We start from the raw sequence: 20,185 nt of genomic DNA, 5'->3' as shown, positions 1-20,185 counted from the left end.
CGCGCAGGAGACAGTGCGCGCCACGGTGTTACGGGATGGAGTGAAAAGTGGCCGCATTGATCAACCGGCGGTGCCATACATCCACCAGGAGGCCGTTGGCGCACAAAAAATCCGCCCCGAGGATGGCTTGAGAGACTTTGGCCGTGATGAAATCCCAGTAAAACCGTTGGCCGCCGAAGCACACCTGGACCCACCGGCTTCCGAAGGTCTGAATGGCCCCGCCATTAGCCGCCTGGAGGGAGGGGCCGTGCCCCCCCCCCCCCCCCCCCCCCGGCTTGTAGATCAAGATTTGACGCGGGTAGGATGCTACACTGCGCCCCAGTGTCGCAGAGGAAACGTCGACCAGATAGGGAGTCGTTGATGAAGAGGAGTTTTCCCGAATAACCGATTGCCATCGCAGCCGCGGGGCAGTCATTATATCTGGTCCTCTTTCGACAGGGTGGTTGCTGTTTTTTGTTTTTGAGCGAAAAGCTGCAGGGAGGGCGGCAGCGTCTTGCTTTCGAGCCAAAACGGGCATGGTAGAAGCACAACCCGCAGGTTGAGGGGCTGGAGCAGCGTCTGTGGGGGATGGGCGCCTCGTGGCAGCGCAGTACTGCTGTGTTACCGCGAAGATGTTGTCCGCATCGGCAGCCAGCTCTGCGCAGTCTGTGACTTCCGACCTGGCTAGGGCAGCCTGAATTTGCTCCGGTAGCTGGCTGAGGAATAGCTCCCTGAAGAGGAAGCATTCCGGTTCGGAGCCCAGGAGCGTGAGCATTTGGCTCATGAGCTCGGACGGCTTGGAGTCCCCGAGGCCGGGCATATTGAGCAGCCGGCTGGCGCGCTCCGACTTCGTGAGCCTGAAGACCTGTTACAACTGCGCCTTTATCGTTTCATACTTGCGATCTTCTGGTGGATTACCAAGCAGGCTGACGATCCGCGAGGCTGTGGCGCTGTCGAGGGCGGAGACCATGTGATAGTAACGGGTCTGATCCGCAACGATGTTCCTGATTGCGACCTGGGCTTCAGCTTGGATGAACCACGCGGCTGGCTGTTGCTCCCAGAACTGTGGTAGCTTCAAAGCAACGGCATTCGATTCCATGTTCAGTAACTTCTGTGAAAACCGTTCGCAAAAGTCGGGGTCACCAATGTAGGAATGTCTAGTTCCTATCCAAAAGACTGAGGTCCACTCAGGCAATCAAATAAACGAGGTTTAATGAAAACTAACCGAGTTTAACGGATAACATCGAATATAGGTCTCGTCAGCTCGGAGGCTCCACGAGGACTGCTTGGGCGGTCCCGTGGCTGACGTCATGACTTCATCGAGTTTTTCCCCGCCGGTGGGGGATCACGTGATGAACGGCGTGACGTCATCGCGTTTACCCGCGCTATTAAAGTGATCGCGCTCTGTACATGTAAACAGTGAAAACAAAGATACAGACTCCGGCTGTAGCTATCATTATTAAAGGGAATTATATACAATTGATCGGAGTCCCTTAGTGGCTCCGCCACAGTACTTTTATTTATAAAGCCCAGGATTGTGTATGCTTTTTAACAGCCATATCAACTTGTCCTGCCACGTTCAAAGATTTGTGTAAGTAAACCCCCAGCTCTCTGTTCCTGCATCCCTTTTTAAAATTGTACCATTTAGCTAATATTGCCATTCCTCATTCTTCTTCCAAAATGCATTACTTCACACTTTTCTACATTAAACCTCATCTGCCATGTATGTGTCTGTCTATTTCCTCAGTCTATGTCCTCCTGAAGTCTGTTACTGTCCTCACTCATTACTACATTTCCAAGTTTTGTGTCCTCTGCAAACTTTGAAATTATGCCCTGTATACCCAAGTCCACATCCTTAATATATATCAGAAAGAGCAGTGGTCCCAATACCGATGCCTGGGGAACGCCACTGTATACTTCCCTCTTACGTTTGAGTCTAAAGAACAACACATTTTTGAGTGGGGGGTGGGATGAATGAAGAACATTTCTTTTGAATCACTGACCACTAAAGTGGCCATTCACAGAGTATGCGAACACTTGCTATTTGTAAGCCTCATGCAAACCTCTCCTCTACCCCTCTTTCTCCCCCCCCCCCCCCCCCCTTGACTAGTGATGGAAAGTTATATTTAATTTTTTTTTAACTTGTGTGTGCAGTACAACACCTTGTTAATTCTGTTTCCTAGAAAAACAAACACTGCAAATGTGTATGCAATTTAAAAATAGGAGACACACCTCAACACAGGCCTTCACAAGCCAGGTCTTTTAGATCATGGAAACTTTCTGCTAATTAAACATAAACAAACAATTCAGTCTCTCTCAATCCCATGTCCATTTAACATCACTATCAGCTTGGCTTAATTGCTAGCACTCTTGTCGGAGTCAGAAATTGTGGGTTCAAGCCCCATTGAGCATACACTCTGGAGTTCTGCATTCTTGGAAGTACCATCTTCAGAATGAGATACAAGTCTGTGCCCTGTCTACCTGTTCAGGTGGTTGTAAAATCTACCATGTATATGAGGAAGTGGCTGGAGGGTCGATAACCAGAGGGCACAGATTTAAAGTGATTGGCAAAAGAACCAAAGGCGACATGAGGAAATACCTTTTTATGCAGTGAGTGGTTAGGATCTGGAATGCACTGCCTGAGGGTGGTGGAAACGGATTCAGTAGAAGCCTTCAAAAGGGAATTGGATAAATACTTGAAGAAAAAATTGCAGGGATTTAGGGAAAGAGAAGGGGAGTGGGACGAACTGGATTGCTCTGCAAAAGAGCTGGCACAGACTCGATGGGCCGAATGGCCGCCTTCTGTGCTGTAGTATTCTATAATTCTAAGTGCAAGGAATTCCCCTGGTGTTCTGGCAAATGTCCCTTAATCACAACCAAAAGAGAACTGGCTCGAATTTGCTGATTGTGTAATTAATTTGTCATGTTGGACATAACTTTTGATATGCAGGCTCTGACTGTTAATAATTGGGCTGAGGTACTTTGGGATTTACTGAGGATGTGTAAATGCACAATGCAAGTGTAAGTTATTTTTTTCCTAATCTTGAACAAGCTTCAAATCCCACACCCAGTCGATCACTGAAACAGCCAGTTCTACCTTTACAATATAATTTTCCTACATCCCTACTTAACTCCACCACAGTCAAAATCCTCATCCATATCAGTGATACTTCCTGACTTAATTTCTGTAATTTAAACTGCAAGTTCCATTCTACATGTGCTTGACTCATCCAGATGTATGCAAGTTTGTTCATTCTTTCACAGACTTTTTTATTGCCAAGCCAGTTTTTAGTCCTGCCAGCTAATTTTCTGTTTGATTCCAGTCATATTCATTATCTCTGGAGTTTTAACAAATGGCTTCTAAAAACTAAAGCTATATTAGTGCTAATTTGCTGTCTGGCTTCCAGTGAGTAGCACATTCTGGGAGCACATCAGAAATCTAGATATAATTTTCCAATCATTCATTTAGTTAGTGTCGTGTGAAACTTGTGGTCTCTAGTTTAAACTATGTATTTGTCCATCACCATTATCTAAAAATATTTTGGGAGTGGTGTCGGAGTCAAGTGGATATATTTTCAAACTCCTGATAATTTCCTTTTTGTTTTGCAGACATCCTGTGCCATCGGGACTATTCCTATATTTGGGTTGTTGAGTTTTGTGCCAATGACTTTAAATCGCTACTGGCTGATTATGACTTGACTGTGAGCAGACATGAATCCTCTTGCCCAGAACCGCAGCGAAAGAGTCATTTATGATTGCTCAAGGGGACTACCACCACCCTATCCAACATCTAAGCTGATTCTTAATGATTCCACATATGCTGCAAATAGAACATTTGTACATCCAGCATCTCCACACTCTCAGCATAACACCGGTAGTAAACCGGTTGAGAATGCCTTGCAAACCTTCAACCAAATGATTGGGACAGTTCAGCCACTGGCGCAGGCACAGGCGTACAAGTCTCCGCAAGTTCTTTCCAATGTTAAAGCCAACTCGCAAGCACAAACCAATTTAGTCCATGAAACTGTTTCACTGCCAATATATCAAACTGTTGCTGCTCCAGGGAGGATGCAAGCTACAGTACTTTCCAAAGACCATACAGTCACCAGTAAAGGTGTCCAACAGCTTGCTCTAAATGGACTTGTATGGATGACTACCACTGGCCAAACAGTTCAGACTGCTAATAATGCCCAGGATATCCATTCTGCTAGGATGATGCAAGCTTTTAATCCAGTGGTAGCTTATCAGAATCAAAATGTAGGCCATTCTTCTAAAATGTTAATTTCAGTAACCCCTGCAAATGGAAGTGTACCTCAAATTTTAATGGGTCAAGGATGTGTAAATGTTTCTGAATCCCAAGGAAATCGTAGCTCATCTCTTGTGAGTGTAATAGCAAATGATTTTGTGAAATGTAATGACCAGATACAAATTCAAACTGCTTATGGAAAGGTGGGTGTAGATCAAGATCCATACAAAGCACCTTCAACTGTAGCTAGCAACACATCTGCTCAGCTTTGTCAAAGAAACTGGCCGGCCCTTACAAATTCTGTATCTCAACCTGCCCTCACCTATGGAACACAAACTAGAGTTGACTCTTCTCAGGGTAATTTGCAGGGATCATCGGTTTGGTTGAGCTCCCAGCAAAATGTACAGCACAATACTACTAATTCTTGGTTTTCACCAACAAATTCAAATGGGCAAAAGAGAATGGTGCTTGCACGGGTTACTCCAATGTCTCATGACTGGAGAAATTTGCAGCAAAATCCACATACTTTGCATGTTGAAGACACCCAGTTGCATCATAAGTTAGGAAGTGGTCAACAGAATAGAACATTAGAAGATGCCAGTTCAACTTCTGAAAAGTCAGTCGAAAAGAAAAACCATACAACTACTCGGTCATCCACTGCAGGAGTAAACACACAGAGAAACATTCCTCGTGCACCAGTTGTGGCTCCTCTCACATTTAAGCCAAATTTATACAGACAACAAAATGTACACAATATTCACTTCTTTTGTGCACCTTCAACTATGAATGAACATAGTCTTATAACTTCTCTGATATCTTCTTCAGATTTAAATGCCCAGTACAAAACTGCCCCAGGAAATAACATTTCAACTACTAAAGTAAGTTCACAGAATACAGTTTCTGTGGACTCCCAGTTACCCCCTTTGTCTGTTGGACATGATAACTTTGGAGTTTCGTCAATAAGCAATTCAAATTCGATCACCCAACAGACTGTGACTGCATCTGCGGTTGGTACGGGGACTTTGTATAATAGTGGTGATCATCAGAGTACTCCGCCACCTTCAGATCTTCCACAGTCTATGAATATGGCGTACTCAACAATCAGACTATCGTCTAAAAATGTAGGTAAACAAACATTTCAGCTTGTTCCTTTGGGTTCCAATCCTCCACCTGCAGGATTCAGCAATAAAAATTCTGTAACTTCTCCTATTCATCTTTCATCCAGAGGAGACTATGGGAAGCAGAGTACTGCAGGCCTTGTACTTGTTATTCCACCTTCAGTGGTTGTGCATAATTGCCAGAATATGGAAGGTACTTCTGTTTATAGCCCCTCTACAATATTGACTCATGAAACGAATATGCCAGTGAGGCTAACTGAAGACCAAGGTAAAACCTCTAACTCAGTTGTGGAAGTGCCTACTTCAGTGTCGGAGAAATCTCAAAACACATCGTCATCAGTTGCTAATCCATCAAACTTGACTGGGCAGCAATGTGAAAAAATATTTGGTATCCACTCATCACCTATAGGAGGATTTAGTGAGCAGCAGACAAATTGCGCAAATCCACCACCGGTACCCAATCAGAAGTCTCCAACTGGAGTGTTGTCTTCCTCCATTGAGTTAAATGGAAAAAAGAGGAACCTCATTTTGGATACAGGAACTTTGTCTAAAGATTCCAGTACCCAACATGATCTGGTGTCTTGTGATGGTCAGGAAAATTCGACCGTGATTGATTGTCCGCCTCAAAAAAGGTTTCTGGCTTCTGTGGAAGATGCTTCAAAGGATGCACATGGTTGTAAAAATGCACTTCCATGTGTTGATAAAGCAATAAACCCTCCAGAGCTGTGTGTCAATAAGAAAGCAATAAACTCTCCAGAGCTGATAACAAACAGCGAAAGCCCAGCTAAAGATGAGGCTACAATTGCTGATGAGACTGTTGCAAGAGATGGTACAGTTGAGCCGGAGATCTATATCACTGGTGTTTTTTCACTTGGAGGCAGTACTGGACTGTGGGGATCTGTTAAACCGAGCTCACCTTGTTCTTTTGTTGATCTGACTAGCCCCTCCACAGAGGAGGTGAACAATTCCTCTGCAACAAAAGGATCAATAACTGGAGAATCTAGTTTGAAAGAGAAAGTAAGTCACGTAGAAGATTGTAACACACTTGTCATGGAGGAAAATGCACAAACTATGTGTGTACCTCCATCTAATTTAAAAAGCAGACAATGCTCCTCAGTGACTGAATTTCCTAAAATGGTACATGTACAGTCAGTGTTGGAAAATTCACTTGAGAAAAGCATTGGCCAACTGTCCTCTGAATCTGATGAAGGTCCAGCTGACATTTTAATAGATCTAACTGGAGATGAAGGCCATTTTACTGAACATCTGCAGACTGATTCTGTATTACCATCTGATATCAAAGAACCAGAAGAAAAACTGGTTTCTGACAAAAGTGTCAATCCCGTTGAAATTAATGGCCCATCTCTTTTAAAGTCTTCAAAAAAGGAAACTCGGGATCTTGATGGTCTGTTGTATTCAGTTGACACAGCAATTGAAGCTTTGCTAAATTTCTGGACTCCTCATGCTCCCACATCTGCATGTGACAACACTGGAAAGTCAGCTTGCAATCACTATAATCTACAAGAAGGAGAAACTTGTGAGTGTAAACTGCCAAACATTGCTAAAGAAACCGAATTGAGTTTTTTTGAAGAAGTGCATATGCCAGATGAAGGGGATAAAGTTGGCCTACATGAGGATGCAGATTGCAACTCACCTTGTAACATAAAGGTACTTGGACACACTGAAATTCTGAATCTACTTGATGAGATATCAAAATCAATGCCAAATGAGAGGCTGCCTGCAGAAGATGCAGGGTCTGAAACATTCAATTGCTCCGTTATGAGGTTGAGTGAGGAAATGCAAAGTGAAGCTTCACAAAATACCAGCAGTGATGGGTGCAAGGATAGCAGTTCTAAGGCAATGGAGATGAAGCCATCAGATAGACACTGGGGAGAGCAAAATCATGCACCATTACCGGGTCTCAGCAATAAGAGCAGCACTGTTAAGAAGGGAAAACAACGGGAAAAGAAAGAATACTGTTGTATTAATGCCTGGCTGGTTGCATCTGGTGTGCTTGGCATTTACTGCCATTGTAAATTATCACAGGGAAATAAAGCTGGAAACCAGGCAGATTTGCCAAATGCAGTACATGAGACCCAAAATAGTAATGAGACTAGTAATCCAAATTGTATTATAAATCAGTTCGAAATAGAGACCATTTTAGACAGTGTGCCAATTGCTACTCATGGGAAGCATGTCTTGGAAGTATCTGAAAACTGGAATTCTATGCCCAAGAGCTGTTCCAGTATTGCCCCTGACTGTAATCAGGAAAAAGTTATGGGAGAAGTGCAGCAAGAAGTGTGTGTTGTTGAAGCAATGCAGCAGTCTCGTGAAGGCAGTACTAGAGTAGTAGAAAAAAATGAGATGGAAGGCCTGTGCAAGCCAGGCAATGCAAACTTAAATCACCTTAATACATCTGAAGAATCAGATAAATTAACTTGTAAAGTTACTCTTGAGAGGAAACTTGATCAAAAGAAAATCAAGGAAAACACAAACATTTTTCAAGATGTAATTGAAATTGAACCAGATAAAGAAACTTGGAGCATTGTTCTGGAAAAAGAACTTAATGAAGATAAAACAAAGAATGTGAGCAGAGATCCTTCTCGGAATGTATTGAATGAGGAAGCCAATGACCAAACTGGAACGCAGAAGGTTAAACGGCATCTTGGAGTTAAACTGGGATTTAAGGGTAGGAGAAACTGACCACTCTTCAGTTTAATGCAATAATGACTTGGTCATTGCATCAAGCAATAGTCCCATCACTAGTTATTTTTTGAATGCCAACTATGTGGAATACTCTAGTGTGTATATTTTTCATAATGCAGGTTGCTGACAACTTTCTCCCCTTCCCCCAAACCCCACCAAAAAAAAGACAAACTATTTTCGGATGCTGCACATTTTATTTTATTAAGACGTATGTGGGAGTAATTTCAAGTCTGTAATCTCATGTCTGGCCTCTTAGAAATAGCCAAGTTACGGCTATCTCTGGTCACTTTAAATAATCAGGTTTGAGTGCAAACCAATATGGTGGGTATATTGTGTTTAATCAGAGTTTAAGACTGAATATAACATTAGTTATACAGCAAAAATATACGACCATAACAAGAAGCTGATACCGATCCGATCGGACAGACGGTTCACACACGTGAGCAATTCTCTTCCTTTTGTTCGAGTACAAGCTCTCTCTTCCGACTGAGTACAAGCTTTTGGAAGGTCACTTTTATTCTACTTTTAGGGGTGGGCCTAAACCTAGATATTGATAAGACCTTTTGACCTATAGAAGTTCCCCATAAACCTTAATATCCAGTGGGACTTCTAGTTCTTTGTCTCGATTCTTGTGTCAAAGCCCGCCCTAAAGATGTAACACATTTTGGCCACATGTCTTTCTCTCTCTATATTTTCCAGGGCTTCCTTCCTGTGGAATTCGTGTCTTATCTCTTTCATCCGTATCCTTCTTTGATCTTGAGACCCAACTAGAAACCTGTACGCTTCAGAGTGTTACCTCCTTTATGACATAGCAAATGTTTACGTTAACTTCCCCAAACTTCCTTTCATTATCTTCGCAAGCAGTTCTGTTAAACAAACTTAACCCTACCTTAGCACTATACATAAAATATTTTTTAAACTTTCAAGTCTTAACTTAAAAACAACAGATAATCGCTTAGCAACAAGGAGATTGTACCTCCGTAGGAAACCAAAACATTAGCACTTCCAAACATTTATCTGTCCCAAGGAAACTTTCCGTCTGCAATTCGAACATAACCATTTAAACACAGCATTTTTCACGTTTCCACCAAGCTGCATTCGGTCATCGCTTTGCAGCCGAGGAGCACTGACTGCATTGTTGCTGGAGGTGGGTTGGGAGTGAAGGGGAAACAGCTGGGTAAAGTGCACTTGTCCTTGGTTTCCTTTTCAAAGTAGTAAATATAAATAAAAATGGGCTGACAATTGGGTATTACACTTTATTTTAGGGAAGGAGGTGGCAAGTTGGAAATACTGAGGGAGGGCATCCAAAGGGTGGGGGCACAGTAGATGAAGGAGCAGCTACCGTCCCCAACAGCCATGTAATCTCCTAGGAGAGGGAAGATGAATGTTTTTATATGAAATGTTTCTATATGAAGTTAAAAACAGAAAACAAAAAACAATACTTTGAATATTTCAAATCGGACAGTGATTCATTGATTTTGCTTTTAGTACTGAAAAGGAAATCTGAAGGTGCTAATTGCTGGAGTCCACAGAAAAAAAGGAAGAGTGGTATTTGGGGTGAGGATTTTGTAGTCTCTATTTTCTTTTCCTATTTTTCAATTTAACTTATTGAGAATGCAAAATTAATTTTACTATATGTTCTGAAACAAAAAGGATGTTCCAGTGGAAAGTCTGACCATTTGCAAGTAAGTTCAGCAGAGTCAATGCTGCCATTCATCCCTGCTGATTTGTGTTTATCTGACTTTTAAGTTTCATTTAGTTCATTTGTTGTTCTTATCGCTAATATTAACACAAACTGTTGCTACTGAAAAAGGCCACTTAAGATAAAACTTTCAGGTTTGATTCCAAAAGCATCATGCTTGAACTGCATCATTTTGAGAACAAAGTGCTCTTAAAAATCTACGGCTGCTCGTTGCCATTTGCCCAGCCTAGAATCTTATGCGCAGAACTTGGGATGATTGGACAGTATTAGCATGTGAAAAATAAAGCCAGTGCAATTGATATGTGGATACCCTCGTCAGCACTTATTTTTGAGATCATTTGTGAAGGTCCCAATATGAATTTCTAGAGTCCACATTGGAACTCTGATTTCACACTGATTTGATTTGTTGTTGTTCACATTGTCAACTGTGGCAATCGACCACTATTTTCTCTGACTTTCGGTTTTGCCGAGGTGACCTCAAGGCATGCCAGAGATCAGGAGCTCATCGTGGAATTAAGTCACATCTGTATGTCTGCCCCAGGGGCTCAAGTCGTCGTTTGTTTTGTTAAATCTCTCTGGAGATTAGTATGCAAATGTTTATATTTTTTTTAAAAACTCTCCGGGAGTTGTCCAGAATTAGAGGTGCGGAGGGGAGGAAGGGAAGAGACTGCAGTGGCACGGCCTTGCCCAAGACAGTACAGAATGGAACCAGCTGTCCACAGATTTCCTAAATGTGAAGCAGGTTTTAAATTGAAACTTGTTTTACCCCCTCCTCAATTGCCTCACTGATCAGCCATTGCTCGACCATGGCTGGCTCTCCTATCAGTCATCACGAAGGTCAACTGTGCTGGAATGTTTTGAAAATACAAGGCTCTGCCTCTACTGGCCCTTCGTAAAGCTCGCTCTTATACAATTTGTTTAAGTTGACTAGATCGTGGCTCCCAGTTCTAATTCTGCATTTTATGTTGTATTACATAGAAACATAGAAGATAGGAGCAGGAGTAGGCCATTCGGCCCCTCGAGCCCGCTCCGCCATTTAATGAGATCATGGCTGATCATCCAAATTCAGTACCCTGTCCCTGCTTTCTCCCCATATCCCTTGATCCCTTTAGCCTCAAGAAATGTATCCAACTCCTTCAATATATTTAATGAACTGGCCTCCACCGCCCTGTGTGGCAGAGAATTCCACAGGTTCACCACTCTGGGTGAAGAAATTCCTCCTCATCTCAGGCGTAAATGGCTTACCCCTTATCCTTAGACTGTGACCCCTGGTTCTGGACTCCCCCGCCATCGGGAACATCCTTCCTGCATCTAGTCTGTCTAGTCCTGTTAGAATTTTATAAGTTTCAATGAGATCCCCTCTCATTCTTCGAAACTCTAGCGAATATAAGCCTAATCAACCCAATCTCTCTTCATACGTCATTCCTGCCATCCCAGGTATCAGTCTGGTGAATCTTCGCTGCACTCCCTCCATGGCAAGAACATCCTTCCTCAGATAAGGCGACCAAAACTGCACACAATACTCAAGGTGTGGTCTCACCAAGGCCCTGTACTCAAATCCTCTCGCTATGAAGGCCAACATACCATTTGCCTTCTTAACCGCCTGCTGCACCTGCATGCATACCTTCAGTGACTGGTGCACAAGGACACCCAGGTCTCATTGCACTTCCCCTTTTCCCAATCTATTGCCGTTCAGATAATCTGTCTTCCTGTTTTTGCCGCCGAAGTGGATAACCTCGCATTTATCCACATTGGGCAGATGCATGGCAAATGTAGTATAATCACCCAACCTGCCCAAATCGCACTGGAGTTTCTCCGCATCTTCCTCACAGCACACACACCCACCCAGCTTTGTGTCATCTGCAAACTTGGAGATATTAATCTAGTTCCCTCGTCTAGATCATTTTTATATATATATATATAGTGAATAGCTGGGGTCTTAGCACCGATCCCTGCGGTACCCCACTAGTCACTGCCTGCCACTCGGAAAAAGACCCGTTTATTCCACTCTTTGCTTCCTGTCTGCCAACCAGTTCTCTATCCAAGACAGTACCCATGTGCTTTAACTTTACACGCTAATCTCTTAAGCGGGACCTTATCGAAAGCCTTCTGAAAGTACAAATACACCGCATCCACTGGTTCTCCCTTATCTATTCTACCAGTTACATCCTCAAAAAATTCCAGTAGATTAGTCAAGCATGATTTACCTTTTGTAAATCCATTTTGACTTTGTCCGATCCTGTCACTGTTTTTCAAGTGCACTGCTATTACATCTTTTATAATGGACTCTAGCATTTTCTCCACTACCGATGTCAGGCTTACCGGTCTAATTCCCAGTTTTCTCTCTACCACCCTTCTTAAATAGTGGGGTTACATTAGCTATCCTCCAATCCATGGGAACTGTTCCAGAGTCTATAGAATTTTGGAAGATGACCAGCAATGCATGTATTATTTCTAGGGCCACTTCCTTAAGTACCCTAGGATGTAGATTATCAGGCCCTGGGGATTTATCAGCCTTCAATCCCGTCAATTTCCCTAACACCATTTCCCTACAAATACTGATTTCATTCAATTCCCCCCTCTCATTAGACCCTATGTTCCCCAACATCTCTGGGAGTTTATTTGTGTCCTCCTTTGTGAAGACAGAACCAAAGTATGTATTTAATTGGTCTGCCATTTATTTGTTCCCCATTATAAATTCCCCTGATTCTGACTGCAAGGGACCTATGCTTGACTTCACCAATCTTTTTCTCTTCACATATCTATAGAAGCTTTTACAGTCAGTTTTTATGTTCCCTGCAAGCTTACTCTCATAATCTATTTTCCCCCTCTTAATTAATCCTTTTGTCCTCCTTTGCTGAATCCTAAACTGCTCCCAATCCTCAGGTTTGCTGCTTTTTCTGGCCAAATTATATGTCATCTCCTTGGATCTTATGCTATCCCTAATTTCCCTTGTTAGCCACGGTTGAGTCGCCTTTTTTGTTATTTTTATGCTAAACAGGGATGAACAAATTCTGTAGTTCATCCATGCGATCTTTAAATGTTTGCCATTGCCTATCCACTGTCAACCCTTTAAGTAACATTCCCCAATCCATCCTAGCCAATTCATGCCTCATACCATCGTAGTTTCCTTTATTTAAATTCAGCACCCTAGTCTCTGAGTCAACTACTTCACTCTCCATTTTAATGAAGAATTCCAACATATTATGATCGCTGCTCCCCAAGGGGCCTCGCAAAACAAGATTGCTAATTAATCCTTTCTCATTACATAATACCCAGTCTAAGATGGCCTGATGTCTAGTTGGTTCCTTGACATATTGGTCCAGGAAACCATCCCGTATACACTTTAGGAATTCCTCCTCCACAGTATTGTTACTAATTTGGTTCGCTCAATCTATATGTAGATTAACGTCACCCATGATAACTGCTGTGCCCTTACTGCACGCGTCTCTAATTTCCCGTTTAATGCCATCCCCAACTTCAGCATTACTGTTTGGGGGTCTGTATATAACTCCCACTAACGTTTTCTGCCCCTTGGTATTTCTCAGCTCTACCCATACAGATTCCACATCATCAGAGCTAATATCCTTCCTTACTATTGTGTTAATCTCCTCTTCTACCAGCAATGCTACCCCACCACCTTTTCATTTTTTCCTGTCCTTCCTGAATTCTCAGTCTTGGTCACCCTGGAGCCATGTCTCCGTAATCCCAATTATATCATATCCGTTTACATCTATTTGCGCAGCTAATTCATCCACCTTATTACAAATGCTCCTCGCATTAAGACACAAAGCCTTCAGGCTTGATTTTTTTAATACTCAGCCCTTTTAGAATTCTTATTTACTGTGGCCCTGTTTGATTTACACCCTTGATTTCTCTGCCTTCCACTTTTGCTTTTCTCCTTTCTGTCTTTTGTTTCTATCCTTGCTTCCCTTTCCTCTGTCTCCTTGCACAGGTTCCCAACCCGCTGCCATTTTAGTTTAAACCCTCCCCAACAGCACTAGCAAACACTCCCCCTAGGACATCGGTTCCGGTCCCGCCCAGGTGCAAACCGTCCAGTTTGTACTGGTCCTACCTCCCCCAGAACCGGTTCCAATGTCCCAGGAATTTGAATCCCTCCCCCTTGCACCATTCCTCTAGCCATGTGTTCATCTGAAATATCCTTCTATTTCTACTCTGATTAGCACGTGGCACTGGTAGCAATCCTGAGATTACTACCTTTGAGGTCCTATTTTTTAATTTAGCTCCTAACTCCCTATATTCAGCTTTTAGGACCTCATCCCATTTTTTACCTATATCGTTGGTACCTATATGCACCATGACAACTGGCTGTTCACCCTCCCCCTCCAGAATGCCCTGCAGCCGCCCCGAGACATCTTTGACCCTTGCACCAGGGAGGCAACATACCATCCTGGACTCTCGTTTGCGGCCGCAGAAATGCCTATGTATTCGCCTTACAATAGAATCCCCTATCACTGTAGCTCTCCCGCTCTTTTTCCTCCCGTCCTGTGCAGCAGGAGCACCCATGGTGGCAGGAAGTTGGCTGCTGCTGCCTTTTTCCGATAAGCCATCTCCCTCAACAATATCCAAAGTGGTATATCTGTTTGAAAAGGGGATGGCCACAGGGGACCCCTGCACTACCTGCCTGCGCCTACTACTCTGCCTGGTGGTCACCCATTCCCTTCCTGCCTGTGCAGCCTTTACCTGCGGTGTGACCAACTCCCTAAATGTGCTATCCACGATGTCCTCAGCATCGCGAATGCTCCAGTACGTATCCATTCGCAGCTCCAGTGCCGCAATGCGGTCCGTCAGTAGCTGCAGCTGGATACACTTCCCACACACATTGTCTTTAGCTCATTGCAGTATAGTTTTTTTTGGGAAATGTAAGTTCTATTGCACATTTTTGTAGAAGTCTAATTATACCAAACTAATATGGGTAGTGGAATTGAAGGAGGCAGCTCAGAAATTACAGAAACAAAATCTGCATGAGGGTAAAACAGCAGCAGATGAAATTTAATACTGCCAGTTGAAAGTGCCGCATAGGTGACTAGCATACAATATGAATGGTGTTGAAATAGATAATGAAGCTGAAAGAGAACTGGGAGCCTTTATAGACTCGATACCAATTCAGAGCAGCATTCAAAAAAGCAAATGGAATGCTAAATGTCTTAGCCAGGATAATAGAATATAAGTCAGAGGATATTGTGATAAACCTACAGTGACCTGACCAGACCAGACTAGGTCTGGTCACCGAAAAACAAGGCTATATTGAGATGCTGGAAGCACTGCAGAGGAGAGTCATCGGGTTAATCTCTTAACGTCAGGATGGTGCGTTATGAGGAAAGATGGAAGAAACTTTGGCTTTTCAGGTTGGAAAGGAGATGTATAAAGAGTTGATCTTGAGGTATATTAGATAATTAAGGGAATCAAAAGGATAAATATTACTTTAAATTGCAAGAGGACTTGGTTCAAACTTGTAACATGTAATTTGAAGATTGATTTCGGGAGGATCTCTTTCACACACGTTGATCAATATACAGTATGTGGAATAGACTTTTAGATCATTGGAGGCGAAAACCTTGTAACTACTTTTGAAACTCTAGGCTCTTTCTAGATGGATAAATTAAAATGGGCTGAATGGCTGCCCTCATCTGTAATTACTGTTTTTTCACAACTTCGAGTAACTGGTTATAGGGCAGCATTAGCTGACCACTGGCTTGTCCTCTTGCCTGGCAGTATGGGTTAGGATCTAATTGCTGCACTGCCTAGTGCTTATCCTTATTTATTTGTGGGTGTACGTATGCATAATCAACTTTCAAAAAGTTGAAATGTCTTGCTATTGTTCGGGTTTCCATCAAAAGGCCTTGGAACTTGCTGGAAGTTGATGGCTTCAGTAAATCACAGTGCCAGCCTTGGTAAGTGATAGAGTGACACGTACTTTTTTTTATTGAGAAAACTCGCTGCTCTTTTAGGAAAGAAAACAAAATCTGACAAGAGCCATCGTCTGGAGAAGAACAACCAAAGTCCACAGAAGAAAACGAGGTTAGACATTGAGGGTGAGGATTTTGTGATTTATTTCAGTCCTGGAATCTATAGCTACATTTCCCATATTATGGTAAAACAAAAAGTGTCTAATGATAAAGCAAGAATAATGCCGCAAAGTCGCTGCTGTAAGACTTCACTTTTGTGTTTAGACCCCGAGACTTATTGAAATACTACAAGGTCAAACGAGATCTGATCAAATGGTACTTTATTGAATTCGATCAATAATATTTGCAATAACTACGCACTTAACTATGGATTATTTTGCAATATCTATGCCCTCGCATGCAATATCTATGCCCTCGCATGCAATATCTATGCCCTCACATGCAATATCTGTGCCCTTGCGTGCGTTTGGCCAATACATACAATCGCCCTCAGTTGACCAATCCGAGTTGGTTGTAGGTCAATGGGTCTGATTCACCCGGCAGGATCCTGTCTTCCTCTTGGTTGCCATTCCTGTCTTCCTCTTGGCTGTTTCCCATCTGTGTTCAGAACTCATTACTTTTTATAGGGTCTGTGTGTGCACAATCATTCGCTGATCTGATCTGCTCAGAGATGATTTGGTTAGCTCACCTTAGGTCACCTCACATTGTGCTCTGGTTCCTTGATTAACTGCCTTGTTTGCTGTGTCCACAAAGTTCAATTAGGCCAGACTGTTTGCATAGCTTCAGGGTTTTCGCCAACCTCGTAGGCTTATGATATTTAAAGAAAAATATTATTTCTTACAATCCTGCCACGTCTCTTCACACTGCTCCAACATGTCTTACCAGTTACATTACTGTGTACTGTTTTAACACTACACTTCCTTAGAATTTCTGTTAGAATATTTGTTAAATTTACTAGCAAATGGGAAGGGTGACTGTTACCAGTGGTAATTTTCCACTTGGAACGTTGAGTTAACACAGTGTCGTGAACAAAGTAACTTTTATTACATAATTGCCCAATCAACAACAACAGCAACTTGCATTTGTATAGCACCTTTAACGTAGTAAAACGTCCCAAGGACAGTCACAGGAATGTTATCAAACGAAATTTGGCATAGTTTGAACAAAATCAAAGTGTTGAGATGAACTTATCTCTGGTCTTTCAAATAATCAGGATCGAGTGCAAACCAATATGGTGGGTATATTGCGTTTAATCGGAGTTACAAATGGATATAGCACACTAGTTATACAGCAAAAACATACGACCGTGACAAGTAGCTGGTACCGGTCCCGATCGGACAGAACGGCTGGCGTGCGCAAACAGCTCTTTGGCATACAGCCTTTCTCTCTTCACTCCACCGTCTGTGCTAGGGTATTTTCAGGTTTTTCTTTTATACCCTTTTTTAGGGGTGGACCTGAGATAGAATATTGATAACACCATTTAACCTATAGAGGTTCCCCATAAAACAAGGTGCCCAATGATATGTCAAGTTCTTGTTTAAACCATGGAGAAAGGGTCAACCATCATGTTATCTCCCATCTGTCGGGGGTCCATTTTAGCCATGCCTTTCAGTATGCTGAGAACTGTTTTTCCCTTATCTCATTCGGCCCTTTCCTTCCAAAGCTATAGTCTCTTTATCTTGTCCTGTCTTGTCTTGCCTAGCCTGGAGTCAACAACTCCACATTCCAGGCTCGACCCTCCGACTCCTTCAGTCAGAGGCCCCTTTGTTCAGAACGGTTCATGCAGCCAACTGTGTTCAATTCATTATCAGACTATTGTACCATGAAATGAATCATTAAACTCCCAAAGATATCCTCTATTCTATTCTCTCACACTGGTTAACTTGCACATCTTGGCAAGCAATTTTGTTAAACAAAGTCAAAATCCTAAAACATAACAACATTATGACATGGTTATTTGCAATAATGGAAGAAATATCGGCGTGGGGCCTTAGTTGGCCAAATTAAAGATACATTAAAGTCAAAATCCTAACTACAAACAGCAGACAGCTAGCCTGGGAGGCAAGGTTATATGTGACTGCCACTCTGGAATGTTATAACATCCGCCAGGAACTGAAAATATGGGGAACATTAAGCATCTATCCATCTAATCTAATACTAGCCTGAAGACACTTTATCTCTAGCTCTAATACACGTTTCTAGGAAAATGAAATTTATGCAGTTCCAGTAAAACGCAACTTATACATTAACCCCTTACTTGTCTCGAGCTCTAATGCAATCTATTTAAACACAGTATTATTCGTGTCACAATTTCATTTGCATAACCATATATATTTTAGGTACCCCTAATTTCTAACATAAGCCATGTCAATTGCAGCTTGACCTTTGTTGCACTACAAACCATTTACTATCTAGTTTAGGATACTGTTTCCCTCTTTGTATTTAGAAAGAAAGAACTTGCATTTATATAGCGTTTTTCACAACCTCAGGATGTCTCATGGCGCTTCACAGCCAATGAAATACTTTTGAAGTGTGTTAACTTGTAATTTAATGAACTGCGGCAACCAAGTTATGCACAGTAATGAGATAAATGGCCAATTAAATGGTGCTGGTGGAGGGATAAATGCAGTCAGGACCATGGGAGAACTCTCCCGCTCTTCAAATAATTCCATGGGATCTTTTTACTGTACATCCACCTGAACTGCAACAGCTAAAACCATTCCTAAACCAGGCCAAATCCAACACCAAGCTTATTTCCCAATAACTCCAGAACCAGGCATAGTCTCCCTGCGTACTGTTCTCGCCACAAAGGAAACAGTTAGGGATCTTGAGGAAAGAGCAAACTAGACTTTGGGGGAGAATACCAGTTGATGTGTAGATCACGCCAGAGACTGGTTGAAGGAGGAAGATTAACAACAGGATTTGCCCCCCCTCCCCCCCCATCTGTCATCTAGACCCGAAGAGGCTCGTGTCCTAACTTTAGGAAGCAAGGGACCCTCATCCCGGAGGAAAACTAACTCCAAAAATGACACATTCTCCCTTAAAGAGGGTTGCACCACAGGAGAGGATTATTCAGATGATGATCAGGAGGAGGATTCGTACTTGTCCGTGTCCAAATCAGACTTGGAGGAGGAAGTGACCTGGGAGAACAGAGAAAGAGATGAGAAAAATAGGGACTATTCTCTTAGCTAAAGCTCTCTGCCCGAAGCCTCAAACTGCAGATTCGCTATAAACCGCCTTCACATAGAGAGTCGGCAGCACCAATGGATGTTTCTCCCCCGAGGATTTTTTAATCCCCCAGCAGTAACTAATGAGGTGGTATACACTGCCGTGTCAGGAATTAGGCGGTTAATATGTTATGTGAACGACATCTACTTTACAGATAATGACCCTGCGGATCATTATGAAAGCTAGATGTAATTCAGCAAACTCTAATAGATGATGGCTTTGTTTATTAAATCCCATATTTGGAAAATCAGCAGTGGAGTTCCTTGGGTATTCTCTGAAAAGAAGGTATAGGCTCACAATTCAAGCAGAAAGTGTCCAGCATTACCTCCCCAAATACTCAAAACAGCTACGGGGACCTTGGGTATTTTGAACTTTGCGAGGAATTCTATCCAGGGATTTTCAATTCTGATAGATCAGCTGCATAAATGAGAGGTTTTACCAAACCCCTCAAACTTAATGATTCAGACGTGACTCCATATTGGCATGGTAAATATTTGATTAGTATACAGTGGAAAATCAATACATCCGGCAAAGACTGATATTACTTGACAGTAATTTACAGTTCAGAAGGATATTACCAAATTCGGTAACTGGACAGCGTAGTGTGCGATGTCTCCATTGTTTGCTTATCCGGTCCGGCGGTTGTCTTAGTAGCAAAGAAGAGCGTTCGGCTTTTGCCAGCATGGACTGCTCCTCAATACCAGCATACCAGAGAGGCGTTAATCGCATTTGGCTAGCGCGGATCCGCCTCTCCAGGTAACCGTGGTCTGTCTCTCTACATCTGTACATCTCCGGTCAAACAGTCTCCTTTTATCCTTCAGAAGTTCTGATCATTTGACTAACAAAGTCCAATCGTGTCTGTCCACGGTAGGTTCGTTTAATGAGCAAGACAGCATGTAGCACTTATTGACACTTCTGCTATCTTGTCTGGCATCTTCATCTCGGTGTCTCTTTCTATTCCCCTTGACCTCGAGTATGACATAGGCTTTGCAACTACTTTATCATTAACAATGTAGCCGTGATTTTTCTCTTACAAAAACTGCCAGTTTAGCACATGACTTAGTTTGTAAAAATAGGACGTAGCAGATAACTTAACATTTTTATCTCTGCACAAGCCTGATTAAATCTCATGCCCAATTCTGCAAAAACGTAGCTGACCACATCTATAAAAAAAACTTGCACAGGCTGGTAACCGCCGACAGTGATATCTCATTAGCAGTAAGAGCGATTTAACAGGAAAAAGGAATACTCAAAAGCATGGTACATTTTACAATCT

General features: G+C 42.5%; 1 protein-coding gene across 3 annotated transcripts in view; it reads left to right on the top strand.

Annotated features, from left to right (window-relative positions):
• The window catches only part of LOC147106063 (uncharacterized), a 136,422-nt gene that overhangs the window by 103,024 nt on the left and 13,213 nt on the right, over positions 1–20,185 (top strand). For all 3 annotated transcript variants that reach the window (XR_015081326.1, XR_015081325.1, XM_086008799.1), the window contains exons 2-4: positions 3,589–8,032; positions 9,538–9,606; positions 15,724–15,807. Coding sequence is in view for 1 of the 3 variants with exons in the window: in XM_086008799.1 (XP_085864925.1) it covers positions 3,691–8,032; positions 9,538–9,606; positions 15,724–15,807 (4,495 nt within the window). In the remaining 2 variants the exon portion in view is untranslated. The remainder of the gene's footprint in view (positions 1–3,588; positions 8,033–9,537; positions 9,607–15,723; positions 15,808–20,185) is intronic.

Source organism: Somniosus microcephalus, chromosome 16 (assembly GCF_052327205.1).
Source record: "Somniosus microcephalus isolate GS21.2 chromosome 16, FLI_Smic_1.0, whole genome shotgun sequence".
NCBI classification, from domain to species: domain Eukaryota; kingdom Metazoa; phylum Chordata; class Chondrichthyes; order Squaliformes; family Somniosidae; genus Somniosus; species Somniosus microcephalus.
The sequence above is the reverse complement of the archived record's forward strand: the minus strand, read 5'-3'. Positions and strand labels throughout refer to the sequence as shown.